The sequence below is a fragment of the Odontomachus brunneus genome, unplaced genomic scaffold, assembly GCF_010583005.1.
Source record: "Odontomachus brunneus isolate Ranch 3 - 2012 unplaced genomic scaffold, Obru_v1 Obru_scaffold_009, whole genome shotgun sequence".
NCBI classification, from domain to species: domain Eukaryota; kingdom Metazoa; phylum Arthropoda; class Insecta; order Hymenoptera; family Formicidae; genus Odontomachus; species Odontomachus brunneus.
Window position 1 is genome coordinate 502,208 of NW_022639459.1, and position 16,857 is coordinate 519,064.

The 16,857-nt window shown below is 30.9% G+C and overlaps 4 protein-coding genes and 1 non-coding gene across 9 annotated transcripts; 3 read left to right on the plus strand and 2 right to left on the minus strand.

The window, feature by feature from the left end:
* Positions 1 to 62: 62 nt before the first annotated feature.
* Positions 63 to 1,355, minus strand: LOC116840393 (signal recognition particle 19 kDa protein). Its single transcript, XM_032807046.1, has 2 exons — positions 1,185 to 1,355; positions 63 to 810 (listed from the first exon to the last, which is right to left on the minus strand). Exons 1-2 carry the CDS (start codon positions 1,229 to 1,231, stop codon positions 417 to 419), a joined length of 441 nt encoding a protein of 146 aa, XP_032662937.1. The 5' UTR covers positions 1,232 to 1,355; the 3' UTR covers positions 63 to 416.
* On the plus strand, positions 1,045 to 16,033 carry LOC116840388 (KIF-binding protein-like). 5 transcript variants are annotated; one of them, XM_032807027.1, is made up of 3 exons: positions 1,045 to 1,157; positions 13,748 to 13,926; positions 14,003 to 16,033. In XM_032807027.1, the coding sequence occupies exons 2-3, from the start codon at positions 13,887 to 13,889 to the stop codon at positions 15,529 to 15,531; spliced, it is 1,569 nt and encodes a 522-aa protein (XP_032662918.1). In that variant the 5' UTR covers positions 1,045 to 1,157; positions 13,748 to 13,886; the 3' UTR covers positions 15,532 to 16,033. The 5 variants fall into 5 exon arrangements, with proteins under 5 accessions (XP_032662918.1, XP_032662921.1, XP_032662922.1 ...); XM_032807030.1 differs by lacking the exons at positions 13,748 to 13,926; positions 14,003 to 16,033 and adding exons at positions 2,451 to 2,866; positions 2,954 to 4,699 and having other exon boundaries at positions 1,051 to 1,157; XM_032807031.1 differs by lacking the exon at positions 1,045 to 1,157 and having other exon boundaries at positions 13,515 to 13,926; positions 14,003 to 14,244; positions 14,474 to 16,033.
* On the minus strand, positions 2,111 to 2,182 carry Trnap-cgg. Its single transcript has one exon. It is a non-coding gene; the product is annotated as a tRNA-Pro (tRNA).
* On the plus strand, positions 5,650 to 7,688 carry LOC116840387 (KIF-binding protein-like). Its single transcript, XM_032807026.1, has 2 exons — positions 5,650 to 5,891; positions 5,974 to 7,688. The coding sequence occupies exons 1-2, from the start codon at positions 5,852 to 5,854 to the stop codon at positions 7,515 to 7,517; spliced, it is 1,584 nt and encodes a 527-aa protein (XP_032662917.1). The 5' UTR covers positions 5,650 to 5,851; the 3' UTR covers positions 7,518 to 7,688.
* LOC116840391 lies at positions 9,625 to 12,389 on the plus strand. Its single transcript, XM_032807044.1, has 2 exons — positions 9,625 to 10,232; positions 10,312 to 12,389. The coding sequence occupies exons 1-2, from the start codon at positions 10,193 to 10,195 to the stop codon at positions 10,947 to 10,949; spliced, it is 678 nt and encodes a 225-aa protein (XP_032662935.1). The 5' UTR covers positions 9,625 to 10,192; the 3' UTR covers positions 10,950 to 12,389.
* Positions 16,034 to 16,857: the final 824 nt, after the last annotated feature.

Here is a 16,857-nt window from a genome sequence, read left to right on the forward strand (position 1 = left end):
TGAATTATCACCTAACAACCTAATTGTTGGTAATGTATTATTAAAAAAAATTTAGACAGAAATTAAGATTGGTCAATTCTTTTCATTCCCTTCCAAAATGACTCGATAAAACATACATGCGACATTTCCATCTTACCATGCCTAGCATGACTAGCAGAATCTTAATTTAAATTTAGTAATGGAAAAATATAAAATGTGCACAAAATATTGTAATAATTCTGTCTTAAATGTTACAGATGAAGTATAGAATTCAGAGATATATGTATATGTATAAGATATATACATGTACAAATAAGTATATACATATATATCATATATACATAACATATACATATGTCACACACATACTAGATAATATATATGTATCATGAATGTGTCACATACGCATACTGGATAACGACTTCAAGTGTTCTTTTTTATCTTCTCCCCTTGCCTTTTCCCTTCTTAGATGTTGATGTGGATGCTTGCGATACCTGCTCACTCGAGCTCTGTTTGCCTTGACGAGTCTTCAGTTTTGGAATTGTGACTCCAATATATTCAAAGAGAGAAATTCTAGTGGGAAACTCAGATCGTATCGGTGTACCATCATCGTTTTTCAACTGCACACGAATGCGACCGCGATAGAGAGGTTCCTTGCTGCGTTCCTTCGGATGTAGTTTATTTTCCACGCCTACGTTGAATCCTGCTGCTACCAGCACATCCCGTATTTCTTGATGCGTTGGGTTCTCCACGCATTTATTCTTGGCTAACCTTCGTCCATCTGTCAAGCTCCTCTTGCTATTCAGATATATCGGATAAATGCATATCCATCTGCAGAAAGCGACACATCGTATCAACAGCAGATTAAAATTCACATAGCCTTATATTAGGAAATAGGTTAACTTTCATATTACTGGATAAGAAGCTCCAAATATTTGAATTAAGAACGAGATATTTGTATTGTTCTCCTTGTTTTTTCAGATAACCTCTGTAAAAAAAATTCTATACTGTAGTTTGTGTAATTCAAATATAAATTCGACTCTGAAGTTATAAACCTGTCACTCGGACAAATATAAGTTAAGTAACATATGGGACGTATTCTAACGACGCTACGGGAGACAATACGTGTACAGAAATATTGTGCTAACTGAAAGTCACAGATAAATCTCAATTTCAAGGTATGTTTGGTAATATCATAAATTTACCTTTCACGTTCGCTGTGCTTCATCGAAGGACTCCACCCCAGCGACATGTCGCATGTTAATATCGATTCTAGCTCTCTCACTCTCTCTCTTTTTCTCTTGGTTTCAAGCCTAAATCGATTCTAGCAATACAGCGTTCAGTTCGTATAATGGTCTCGCATACTGGACACGTTTAGAGATGAGCGATGGGTGATATCCAATGAGAGCTTTGCTTTAAATAGAAATGAGAGCTCATTGGATGTTATTCATCATTCGTCGCCCACACGTCCAATGTGCGACGCCCATAAGACGTCTGTAATGTTCCAAAATATTGGAAAATGGCTGCGTTTAGCAGAGAAAGCTGCTTTGCAACTGTTGTAAAATTCGTGAATCTGATTGGTACATGCTCTTGGATTCAACCAAAATTAAGAGCATGCTCCAATTACATTCACGAATGTTACAACAAAGTTGCAAAGCAACTTTCTCTGCTAAACACAGCCATTTTCCAATATTTTGGAACATTACAGACGTTTTATGGGCCTCGCATTGGACGTGTGGACGACGAACGATGAGTGACATCCAATGAGCTCTCATTTCTATTTAAAGCAAAGCTCTCATTGGATATCGACCATCGCTCATCTTTAAATGTGTCCAGTGTGCGAGATAGTTGCAAAGCAGCTTTCTTTGTTGAACGCAGCCAATGGCGTTGGAGACTCTGCTTTAGTAGTATCTAAACCCAGATATTTGAAGCAGGAGAGTGAGGGAGGGAGAAAGAAATAGAGAGAGGCAGAGAGAGAGAGAGAGAGAGAGAGAAAGAGCAAGCATGAAATTGTACAAAGAAATTGTGATTGAAACAGCATACTTACACTTTGGAGACAATGAAAAGGAAAATCAGTAAGCATAGCTCAACAGGTGCAAAAGTATTAAAAATAGAAAAAAAATAAACTCACGGGCTCGTCCGGGATTTGAACCCGGGACCTCTCGCACCCGAAGCGAGAATCATACCCCTAGACCAACGAGCCATCTGACGATAACTTGCAAATATAATCTTCAGCTATTACACTATAATGTACTGTACAATCATATATATATAAATCACAGTCGTCGATTCTTGCACCTTAAGGAAAACTGTCGACTATGATTGGTTGATTCACTTACTGCTTACGTCTTACTCCTTACGTTTCTTTCTGTGTCACGTCCCTAACCTTGGTTGGACACATTTACACCGAATCCTCTATGTCCCTTATTGAAAAACACTCAATAATATCAAGATATCGGTTGTATTCGTAGGAAAGATTCTTCGCCAGAAAGAAGTTGCTTTGTAACTTGTAAAATTCATGAATCTATCATAGCTCTTGATCATAGCTGTATCTAAAAGCATATACCAATCAGATTCACGAATTTTATGACAGTTATCAAGCTGCTTAATCTGATTTGTATATACTGTTAGATCCAATCAAGATTGAAGGTATATAGTAACACAGATTTACGAATTTTACAACAGTTACAAAGTAGGTTTCTCTCGTGAATGCAGCTATTGTCGTTTGGTGTGAAATTAACTATATCCGTGTCTAAGAAAAAGAAGAAGAAGAATTTCAAAATTTGACAACAAAAGAACAGGACTTTTCTTATTATAATTGGTTATCAATATATTCCACGAAATAAAATGTCCACCGACACTACAGACGAATCAAAATGCGAGTCAGGTAATAAATAAATAATATATTTAAAAGTCATGTACACAATAACGTGCGGAATAATCTTTAAATTTTAATTGATTTGTTTAACATTAGTTCCGACAACGAAGGTGGTTGAAAGCTCCTGCAGTTTTGAAGATACGGTAAAACCTAGCGACGAATTTTTGCAAGTTTTCAAATTAACATACACATTTTCTAAAGATCAAAGTAAATTTAACAAAAGACAAATCAAAACAATGGAAATAAGGATGAAAAAATTGTTTCATAAAGTAATCCACTTGCAAGACACAAAATTTGAAGATATTATAACTCTTGCATATATTTACCAACATGTATCTTTTGCATACCTTAAATTAGAGCAAACAGAAAAGTTATCTGCTGCTAAAGACTTTATTTTGCGTTGTTTACATTTGATAAAAGATAAAGAGTTGGATCCTAAAATTATTTTGCTAACTTTAAAAGCATATAGCCATTTAAGCCATATTTATTATAAACAACACAAACTGGAGAATGCTATAGAAGCACTTGATAAAGCTATAAATTTTTATTTGGTATTTATGGAAAAACAAAGCGACTACGATCTGATTGATTATGAAGATATTATTATTAAACCATCTGTAGAACTAAACTGTTATTTGAAAATGAAATTTTTATATACATTTATATTACGAACATCAGTAGATATACATACAGCGATGGGATCAAGTATTAATGAAAGTTTTATACTACATTTTCATTTGCTTTTAATCGAAGATTTCAATTATTTATCAATATCTGAGCAATATAAACAATGGATTGAAAACGCAATGATAATATGTGATTATTTAATTACGTGTAACCGTTTAGCAGAAGCTAAAAGTTACATTAATAAGGCAATTTTTGTACAAAAAACTGTAACTGCAAAATATATTGATAGTGATGGAAAGAAACCTTTTTCGGAAACATCCAAGTTATACGAACAGTGCTCAGCCACGTTCAACTTAATTAATTTATATCAGGTGAAGTACGGTGTTGCGTTATTACGTCAGTCAGTAAAACGATTGCTGCGATTAGAAAAAGACGAAGATTATAAAGTTAACAACTCGACAACTAAAAATACATCAAAATCCAAGAAGCGGGCATCGCAGAGATTACTAATATTCGCTCCAAATGAAGAAACGCAATACCATTATGAGATGTCGTACATCTCGAAATATTGCGGAGCTCAGAAATACTTTGTCAATATGCTGGACATGATTTACAAAATAGGGTTACATGTTGACTTCGTCAAGAATGAAAACTTGTATATTCAATGTGTATTATATACTTCTAACATATACAAATATATGATATTTTACGAAAAAGATACATTCAATCAGTTCTTACTACAAAGGCGGCAGGTAGAAATTTTAGAGATGGCTGAAAATGTTTTAAGTTATGAGAATAATTGTGAATTAGTAAGACTCTTATGGCTTCAACTGACAATTGCTTATTCTACCCTGATAGACATGAAATTAGAAGATATAGAGGCAGCTCCCCCATCATATATGTCTCAAAAACATGATATACTTGTTGATGAAATTAACGCTTTAGTAGCAAAGGGCTTAAGCTTGCTACGAGACTATATATACTGTAGATAGATAGTCACAAGTGATATTAGATGTCTCATTTGGCACGAAATGACAGTAATGTTATAACAAATTATCGCGCATTACTTGTAAATAATTACTCGGACTCATTTATATCAGACAATTTAATCATCAAAAACTAACTACAGAAAAGATGAGTCCAAGTCGCTAACAAGTGTACAAAGTTTATGCAATTATTGTTGAAATTAATGAATTATTATTATTATTGTTGAAACGAGTTATTATTACTATTATTATTATTATTGTTGCTGTTGTTGTATGTATTATTATTATTGTTGAAATTAACGAATTATTAGAGGTGGGTTTAATGAATTTAATTTTGTATATAAAATCTTATTAGACAATTGCGATAGATAATGAATTTGACAACAAACCAAATTCCTTTGATAGCTTCGATTTATTTCAGTATACTCATTTTTTTAACTATTTACAAACTTATAAAAGTGCGCACTTCGACAACTTGACTTTACACCATTTACAAAGTCGTTGGTAAGCGGGAAGGAAATTGTGCGTATATAAATAAAGAAAAGTGTAAAAAACGTTAGAGATTTAAGTGCAAATAAAATAAAATATATAATGGATCAATATTTTACTCACGTGTTTTTTTATATCTTCTTTTCTAATTTCTCCTTCTAATTTTTGGCTGCTTTGTTCTACTTTTCTTTTCTTTCTCTAACATTCCTCCTTTCTTATTGTACGAACACAGAGTATTCACTCCTTTGACTTATCATTGAAATTTGACTTGAACTGTGTTGCACCGAGTCCTCTGTGTCCTTTGTTGGAAAATACTCAATAATATCAAGATATCGATTGTGTCCGCAAGGAAGATTCTTCGCCAGAGAAAGTTGCTTTCTAACTTAAAATTTATGGATTTGATACTATACTCTTGATCATGGCTGTACCTAAGAGCATATACCAATCAGATTCACGAATTATAACGGTTGCCAAGCTGCTTTGCTGTTCTAAAATTCGTAAATCTGATTGGCATATACTGTTAGATTCAACTAAGATTAAAAGCATATTCTCCTTGTCCACAATCTTGCTTTAATCTTTAAGCCGTAATAAATTGACCAACCACAGTCGATTACTTTAAAAATAATAAATTGTGATTGGTCAATATCTTACGACTTAAAGATTAAAGCAAGGTTGTGGACAAGGCGATAATAATCATACTGACGGATTTTATAGCAGTTACAAAATAGCTTTCTCTGCTGAATATAGCCATTGTCGTTTAGTGCGAAGTTGACCATATTTATGTCTAAGAAGAAGAACTAGAAGAAGAACAATAATTTCAAAACTTGATAACAAGGCGACAGGAGACTTTTCTTATTATATAATTCGTTATCAACATATTCCTCGAAAGAAAATGTTCATCAAAACTACAGACGAATCAAAATGCGAGTCAGGTAATAAAAAAATGATATATTCAAAAGTCATGCAACATGTGCGAAATAATCTTTTAATTGCAATTAATTTGTTTATCATTAGTTCCGACAACGGGAGTGGTTGAAAGCTCCTGCAGTTTTGAAGATACGATAAAACCTAGTGACGAAATTATGAAACTTTTCAAATTAACATACACATTTCCTAAAGATCCAAGTAAAATTAGCAAGAGACAAATCAGAACAACAGAAATAAAGATGAATAAATTGTTTCATAAAGTAATCAACTCGCAAGACACAACATTTGTAGATATTATAACACTTGCATATATTTGCGAACAAATATGTTTTACATACATGAAGTTAAATCAGACAGAAAATCTATCTGCTGCTAGGGACTCCATTCTGTGTTGTTTACATTTGATAAAAGATAAAGAGCTGGATCCCAAAATTATTTTGCTGACTTTAAAAGCATATAGCCATTTAAGTTATATTTATCATAAACAAAAGAAGCTGGAGAATGCTATAAAAATACTTGATAACGCTGTAGATTTATATTTGATATATATGAAAGAACATAGGGAGTACGATATTCCTATCGATTATGAAGATATTATTAAACCATCTGAACAAATAAAAAATGGCTATTCGAAACTAAAATCTTTATATAGACACATTTTACAAACATTAATAGATGTACATACAGAGATGGGATCAAAAACTAATGAAAGTTTTATGCAATCCCGTCATTTGCTTTTAATGGATGAATTGAATTCTTTACAAACATTTAAGGAACATATACAATGGATTGAAAAAGCAATGATAGTATGCAATTATTTAATCATGTATAACCGTTTCGGAGAAGTTAGGAATTACTTTGATGAAATATTTGTTGTACAAAAAAATACATATGCAAAATATAATGATATTTTGGGCAAGAAAACTTTCTCAGAAGAATACAAGTTATATGAGAAGTGCATGGTCGCGTTCAAGTTGACTAGTTTATGCTATGCGAAGTACAATGTTGCGCTCTTGCGTCAGTCGGTGGAACGACAGCTACGGTTAGAAAAAAATGAAAATTCTAAGACTAACAACTCAACAATTAAATATCCATCAAAATCGAAGGAGAGGGCATCGCGGAGATTACTAGTATTCGCTCCAAATGAGAAAGCATATTTCAACACAGATACGTACTATTCTGCATATCTGTTTGCGGACATATTGAATTATAACGAAGCTCAGAAAAAGTTTAGCGATGTTCTGGCCGAGATATATGAGCCAGAGCTACATCATACGCTCGTCGATGTAAACTACTATGTCTCATTTATATTATACATTTCTAAGATGTACAAATATATAGCATTCTATGAAAAAGATACAGCCAGTCAATTTTTACTACGAAAACGGCGCGCAGAAATTTTAGAAACAGCTGAAAATTTTTTAGGGAACAAGAATGATTGTAAATTACTCTTGTGGCTTCAACTAACAATTGCTTATTCTATCCTAATAGACATGAAAGTAGAAGATTTAGAAGCAGCTCCCCTATCATATTTACCCCAAAGACATGATACACTTGTTGATGAAATTAACACTTTAGTAGAAAGTGCCTTAATATTCCTACGAAAGTATAAGTGTTATAACCTAATCTAGATAATTTAATATATGTATTATAAATAGACATCGGGCTGATGTAGGATGTTTCGGCACGAAATTACAATAATGTTACAAGACTTACGAATAGTGAGTCATATTCATAATAATTTTATATCATCCAGATCTAACTTTGGAAAAAATATGTTTAAACCACTACCCAACGAAAAATTTTTCATATATAATTATATAAAATTATATAAAATTATATGTAATTATATATAATTATATATTATTATGTATCAAATTTGTCCATTCATGTTCAAAGATTCTACTTATATATATAATTACATATAATTATGTATAATTATATATAAATTTATATATAATTTTACATAATTACGCATAAATTTATATGTAATTATACATATTGTTATACATAATTGTGTATAATTATATATAATTTCATATGATTATATATAATTATACATAATTATGTATGGACAAATTTCATACAAAATTTTGCATAAAAAATTTTTCATCGGGTATGCAAACGACATATATTATATAATTCGTTATCAACGTTATTCGTTAAGATTTATGCAAATATCGTTGAAATTGACGAATTATTAGAGATGGGCTTAATAAATTTAATTTTGCATATGAAATCTTATTAGATACGACAGATAATGAATTACACAACAAACCAAATTTCTTCGAACAGTTTCGATTTGTTTCAATTTGTTTCGATCTACTAGTTTTTTTAACTAATAACAAGCTTGTAAAAATGCGCACGTCAATAACTTTATATTATTTTGCGTCGTTTGTAAGAGAACAGGAGATTTTGTACATATATGAACAAAGAAATGTGTAAAAAACGTTAAAAATTTAGGCGCAAATGTAATAAAATATATCATGGATCAGAACATATTACTGACTTATTTTCTTATATCTTTTTCTCTAATTTCTTCTTCTAATTTTTATCTGGTTTCTTCTACTTTTCTTTTCTTTCTTTATCATTTCTCCTTCTTTACCGTTTGCATACAGTATTTATACAGTATTCTTTGACTTGTAATTGAAATTTGACTTAAATTTATTTTCGTTTCAATTGCCGATAACAAAAATGTACAATTGTTTATTCTAGCAATTTTATTTCTTCATTTTAACTAGATATTATAATTTTATTTTAATGTTTACGATTTGCTTATTTCTTTTGCATTTAAATCAACATAAATTTAATGGTATGTTAGGCAATCTTCTATTTTCAAATATCGAAACAAATATTAACCGTATCTTCCGCGTATATTTACATATAAACATAAACGGCGGTTATAAACAGACTGACCCTAGGCTGCTGTGAAAACATGGAATATGATTGAATATAAAATGGATTATTGCCTGAGGATATCTTTGAAAATCTCTTGCTTACCACTAACATAAGTAATTAATTAAGTAAAGTTACCACGTATAACAGCAATTTCGAGATATTAGCGTTTACTACGGAACTCGGACAGACCATAAACATAAATAAGAAAGAAAGGAATAAGAAGGAACAATAATAAATGCAGAACTTGATAAACACAATAAATTGTTATCAAAATCTATTGTTAGAATATTGAAAAAGATGCCTACCTGAGGGACAAGCAAAACAAAATGTGAGTCAAGTAATAGAGAAATATCTATTATGTTAAATATATATATGTATGGACATATATGTTCAACAATCATGCAACACATAGAGAATAATCTTTTATTATTGATTTATTTAGTTACGAACGGAGTTGTTCGAGATCATTAGCAGTCTCGAAATCATATTAAAACCCAGTGAACAATTCTTTCAAATTTACGGATTGTAATTTAAATTTTGTATAAATCGAAGAGAATTTAGCAAAACACAATTCAAAACAATAGAAACTAAGATAAGTAATTTGTTTCATAAAATAATCAACTCGAAAAATACCTAGTTTTTCTAGAAAAATGACACGTTGATTGGCTACTGCGTTGCTTCATCGAGAGCTGCTGCGTACTGTGTGTGAAGCTTATATTAGACTAGGGATTGGAGATTGAGGATTGTGGATGGAAGATTAGATTTTGACGAATCAGAAAATTTCGGACTTGGCTTGCTTTGTTCTAATTGGTCAAGTTCCAATCTTTAATCCGCAATCCTCATTCTCCAATCTAGAGTATGATACAAGCATAAAAGCCATAACACTGTATCATTGATACATTGTGTGTTGGACATAGTTACCGAGTCCTCTGTGTCTCTTGTTGGAAAACATTTAATTATATCGAGATATCGGTTGTGTTCGCAGGAAAGATTCTTCGCTAGAGAAAGTTGCTTTAACTGTACTTTGCTTTTGCTGTAACTTGCACAATTCATGAAACTGACACCATTCTCTTGATCATGACTGTACCTAAGAGTATATACTGATCAGATTCACGAATATTATAACAGTTGCCAAGCTGCTTTGCTTTTGTAAAATTCGTAAATCTGATTGGTATATACAGTTAAATTCAACCAAAATAAAAGGCATATAGTAATCATACTGACGAATTTTATAACAGTTACAAAGTAACTTTCTCTGTTGAATATAGCCATTGTCGTTTAGTGCAAAATTGACTATATTTATGCTTAAAAAGAAGAAGAACTAAAAGAACAATAATTTTAAAATCTGACAAAGAAACAGGAGACTCTTCTCATTATAATTAGTTATTAACATATTTTTCGAAAGAAAATGTTCATCAAAACTACAGACGAATTACAACGCGAGTCAGGTAAAAAAAATGATATTCAAAAGTCATGCACATATACAATACGTGCGGAATAAACATTTATTTAAATTGATTCGTTTAGCATTAGTTCCGACAACGGGAGTGGTTAAAAGTTCCCGCAGTTTCGAAGACACCATAAAACCTAGCGACGAATTTTTGCTATTTTTCAAAATATCATACATGTGTTTTAAAGATCCAGATATATTTTTGGAAGGAATCAAGACATTATATATAAAAATGGACAGATTGTTTCATAAAGTAATTAACTCGCAAGACACAAAATTTGAAGATGTTATAACTCTTGCATATATTTATCAACATATATGTCTTGTATACGTGAAGTCAGGTCAGCCAGAAAAGCTACCTGCTGCTAAAGACTCCATTCTGCGCTGTTTATATTTGATAAAAGATAAAGAGGCGGATCCCAAAATTATTTTGCTGACTTTAAAAGCATATAGCCATTTAAGTTATATTTATCATAAAGAACAGTATATGATGGATGCTATAAAAGTACTTGATAAAGCTATAGCTTTATATTTGATGTATATGGAAGAACATAGCGAGTACGATATTCCCATCGATTATGAAGATATTATTATTAAACCATTTAAACAAATAAATGGTTATTCGAAATTAAAATCTTTATATGAATACATTTTAGAAAAATCAATAGACATAAATATTTATAGAGACGCATTTTATAAAAATCAATATACATAAAAAGATGACATAAAAAATAATGAAAGTTTTATGCTATCTCGTCATTTGCTTTTAGTCGAGGAATTGAATTGTTTACAAACAACTAAGGAATATGAACAATGGATTAAAAAAATAATGACAGTATATGATTATTTAATCATGTATAACCGTTTCGCAGAAGCTAAAAGTTACATTGATCAAATATATATTGTACAAAAAGCCATAAATGCAAAATATATTGATACTAAGGAAGAGGCATCTCCTTCGGAAATATCCATGTCAGCTAAACAAAGGATAGCCATGACTAAATTAATTGTTTTGTGCTACATGAGGTACAGTGTTGCGTTATTCCGTCAGTCGCTGGAACGACTGCTACGGTTTGAAAAAAACGAAGATTCTAAGGCAACAACTCAACAACTAAATATCCATCGAAATCGAACGAACGGGCATCGCGGAGATCACTAGTATTCACTCTAAATAAGAAAGCGTATTTCGACAAAAATACGCACCGTTATATGTATCCGTTTACGTACATATTGAGTTATAACAAAGCTCAGAAACAGTTTATTAATACTCTGAACAGAATTTATAATTTAAACCTATATGTTACGCCCATCGATTTAAACTTCTTTATTTCAATTATATTATGCTTTTCTAACATGTATAGATATATGGCATTCTATGAAAAAGACACAATCAGTCGGTTTTTACTACAAGAGCAACGTGTAGAAATTTTAAAGCAGGCTGCAACTATTTTAAGATAATAGAATAATTGTAAATTACTGAGACTTTTACAACTTCAACTAATAATTGCTTATTCTACCCTGATAGACATGAAACTAGAAGATACAGAGGCAGCTCCTCCACCTCATCTGTCCCAAAGACATGATACTCTTACTGATGAAATTAACGTTCTAGTAGCGAAGGGCTTAACATTCCTACAAAGATATATGCGTTATAAACAGTCACAACGGGGTGATGTTGAATGTCTCATTCGGCACAAAATGATAGTAATGTTATAACAAATTGCTGAGCAGACTTACGAATAGTGATTCACACCGATGATAATTTAATATTATCAAGATCTAGCTTCGGAAAAGATGTGTTCAAACCGCTATGCAAATGAGTATATATTAAAGCTTATGCAGTTATCGTTGAAATTGACGAATTATTAGAGGTGGGTTTAATAAATTTAATTTTGTATATGAAATCTTATTACAATAGATAATAAATTTCACGACAGACCAAATTCCTTCGAACATTTTCGATTTATTTTGGTCCACTCATTTTTTAACCTAATAACAAAATTGTAAAAGTGCGCACTTTGATAATTTGACTTTGTAACATTTTGCGTTGTTTGTAAGAGAAAAGGAGATTTTGTACGTATATGGACAAAGAAAATGTAAAAAACGTTAAAGATTTAATGCGCAAATAAAATAAAATATATTATGGATCACAGCATTTTACTGACTTATTTTTTTATATCTTCTTCTCCAATTTCTTTTTCAATTTTTTTCTACTCTGTACTACTTTTCTTCTCTTTCTCTATCATTCTTCTATCTTCATAGTTCGCATACAGTATTCACTCCTTTGACTTATAATTGAAATTTTAATTCAATTTATTTTCGTTTTAATTGTCAATAACAATAATGTAAAATTTTTTATTCTAGCAATTTTATTTCTTTGTTTTAACTAGCTAGGTTAATAATATTTCCTTAATATTTGCGATTTGCTTATTTGCTTTGCACTTGAATCAATTTCAATTCAATAGTATGTTAGACAACTTTCTATTTGCAAATATCGAAACATATATTAACCGTATCTTCCGCATGTCTTCACATGTAAACGTAAACGATGATTATAAATAGATTGATCCTAGGCTGCTGTAAAAACATGGAATATGATTGAATATAAAATGGATTATTGCCCGAGGATATCTTTGAAAATCTCTCGCTTACCACTAACGTAAATAACTAATTGAGTAAAGTTACCACGTATAACAGCAATTTCGAGATATTAGCGTTTATTATGGAACTCGGACAGACCATGAACACATTTAAGAAGAAGGACAACATTAATTGCAGAACTTGATAAACAACTTGATTAAATTGTTATCAGAATCTGTTGTTAACATATTGCTTGAAAAGAATGTCTACCAGTGGCATAGGCAAAATGAAATACGAGTCAAATAATACAGAAATATATTATGTTGAACTTATATATGTATGAACGTATATATGTTCAACAATCATGCAACACATGGAGAATAATCTTTTAATATTGATTTGTTTAGTTTCGAATATGGAGTTGATCAAGAGCATTAGCAGTCTCGAAATCATATTAAAACCAAGTAAACAATTCCTTCAAATTTACGGATCGTGATTTAAGTTATGTAAAAATCGAAAAATATTTGGCAACACAAAAGTCAAAACAATGGAAATTAGGATAAGTAATTTGTTTCATCAAATAATCAACTCGAGAAACTTCTAGTTCTTATAGAAAAATGGCACGTTGATTTACTATTGCGTCACTCTTTCGAGAGCTTCCGCGTACTGCGTGTAAAGCTTATATTAGTCTAAGGATTGGATAGAGGATTGCGGATTGAAGATTAGATTTTGACGAATCAGCAAACTTCGGTCTTGTCTTGTTCTATTTGGTCAAGTTCAAATCTTCAATCCTCAGTCTCCAATTTGTATTATGATACGGCATAACACTGTATCATTAATGAAACATTCTGTGTTGAACACATTTACAGCGAGTCCTCTGTGTCTCTTATTGGAAAACACTCAATAATATCCAGATATTCGTTGTGTTAGCAGGAAAGATTCTTCTATATTATATCTACGTCTAAGAAGAACAAGAACTAGAAGAAGAACAATAATTTCAAAATTTGACAATAAGGAGATAGCAGACTCTTTTTATTATATAATTCGTCATCAACATATTCCTCGAGAGAAAATGTCCACCGAAACTACAGATGAATCAAAATACATGTCAGGTAATAAAAAAATTATATATTCAAAAGTCATGCAACACGTGCGGACTAATCTTTTAATTTCAATTGATTCACTTAGCTTTAGTTCCAGGAAAGGGGATGGTTGAAATTTCCTGCAGTTTTTTAGATACGATAAAACCTAGTGACGAATTTGTACAAGTTTTCAAAATAACATACATACTTGCTAGAGATAAAAATAAAAATAACACAAAGCAAATCAAAACAATAGAAATAAAGATGAAAAAATTGTTTCATAAAGTAATCAACTCGCAAGATACAAAATTGGACGATGTAATAACTCTTGCATATACTTATCAACAGGTATGTTATGCATACCTTATGTTTCATCGGGAAAAAAATCTATCTGTTGCTAAAGAATCCATTCTGCGTTGTTTGCATTTGATAAAAGATATAAAACTGAGTCCCAAAATTATTATCCTAACTTTAAGAGCGTATAGTCAGTTAGGCTCTATTTATCAACTACAACAGAAGCCGGAGAATGCTTTAGAAATGCTTAATAAAGCTGTAGATTTATATTTGTTATATATAGAAGAACATAGCGAGTACGATATTCCTATCGATTATGAAGATATTATTATGGAACTACCATCTACAAATAGTTATATAAAGCTAAGATCTATATATATGTTCGTTCTACGAAGATCAATAGCTGTACATGCAGAGATGGAATCAAAACCTAATGAAAAGTTAATGCGATCCTATCATTTGCTTTTAACTGATGAAATCAATTATTTGCAAACAACTAAGTTATATAAACAATGGTTTGAAAAAGCAAAGAGAGCATATGATTATTTAATTATATGTAATCGTTTTCCAGAAGCTAACAATTACATTAATACCATGATGTTTGTAAAAAGAACCTATTTATATGCAGAATATATGGATAGTATGGAAAAGAAACTTCCTTCGGAAGAATTATATGAACAGGATTCTGCCACACTTCAGTTAATTACTTTATGCCTAGCGAGATACGGTGTTGCGCTTCTTCGTCACTCAGTGGAACGACTGCTACGGTTAGAAAAAGACGAAGATTCTAAAGCTAATAACTCAACAACTAAATATTCATCAAAATCGAAAGACCGGAGATTATTTCTGTTCGCTGTAAATAATGAAGTGTATTTAGACTCAAGTACATATTGTAATATAACGCCGTTTACATACATCTTGAATTATGACAAAGCTCAGAGATTCTTTTACAGTATTCTGAACACGAATTCTAAATTAGTGTCAAATCTAGTCAATGTCAAATTATATATTTTACTTACATTACACACTTCTAACATGTACAAATATGTAGCATTTTATGAAAAAGACACTGGCAGACGGTTTCTACTACGAAAACGGCACGCAGAAATTTTAGAGGAGGCTGAAAATATGTTAAGTTATCAGGATGGTAATGAATTACTAAAACTCTTATGGCTTCAACTAACAATTGCTTATTCTACCCTGATAGACATGAAACTAGAAGATATAGAGGCAGCTCCCCCATCATATATGTCTCAAAAACATGATACACTTGTTGATGAAATTAACGCTTTAGTAGCAAAGGGCTTAAGCTTGCTACGAGACTATATATACTATAGATAGATAGTCACAAGTGATATTAGATGTCTCATTTGGCATGAAATGACAATGTTATAACAAATTATCGCGCATTACTTGTAAATAGTTAGACTCATGACAATTTAATATCATCAAGATCTAACTTCGGATAACATGTGCTCAAATCGCTATGCAAACGAGTGTACATTAAATTGTATGCAATTATCAGTGCAACTGACAAATTATTAGAGGTGGGCTTAATAAATTTAATAATTTAATAATTTTGCATATGAAATCTTATTAGATACTTACGATAGATAATGAATTTGACAACAGACCAAATTTCTTCGAATAGTTTCGATTTATTTCGGTCTACTAATTTTTTTAACTAATTACAAGCTTGTAAAAATTAGCACTTCGACAACTTTGTATCATTTTGTGTCGTTCGTAAGAGAACAAGAGATTTTGTGCGTATATGGGCAATGAAAAATGTAAAAAACATTAAAGATTTAGGCGCAAATAAAATAAAATATATAATAGATCAGAACATTTTACTGACATCTTTTCTTATATCTTCTTCTCTAATTTCTCCTTCTAATTTATATCTGCTTTGTTCTACTTTTCTTCTCTTTCTCTATCATTTCTACTTCTTCACCGCATACAGTATTCACTCCTTTGACTTATCATTGAAAATTGACTGAAATTTATTTTTATTTCAATTACCGATAATAATAATGTATAATTGTTCATTCTAGCAATTTTATTTCTTCGTTTTAACTAGTTAGAATGATAATTTTTCTTTAATGTTTACGATTTAGTTGTATTTTTTGCATTTAAATCAACTTAAATTCAATGGTATGTTAGACAACCTTTTATTTTCAAATATCGAAACAAATATTAACCGTATCTTCTACGCATCTTCATATGTAAACGTAAACGACAGTTATAAATAGACTAATCCTAGGCTGCTGTGAAAACATGGAATATGATTGAATATAAAATGGATTATTGCCCGAGGATATTTTTGAAAATCTTTCGCTTATCACTAATGTAAGTAACCATTTAAGTAAAATTACCACGTATAACAGCAATTTCGAGATATTGGCGTTTATTACTCGGACAGACCATAAACACAAGTAAGAAGAAGGACAACAACAATAATTGCAGAACTCGACAAACACAATAAATAAAATTATTATAAAAATCTATTATCAGCACATTGTTTGAAAAATATGTCTACCTGAGGGACAAGCAACACGATATGTGAGTCAGGTAATCGAGAAACATCTATTACGTTGAATATATATATATATATATATATATATATATATATATATATATATATATATATATATATATATATATATATAT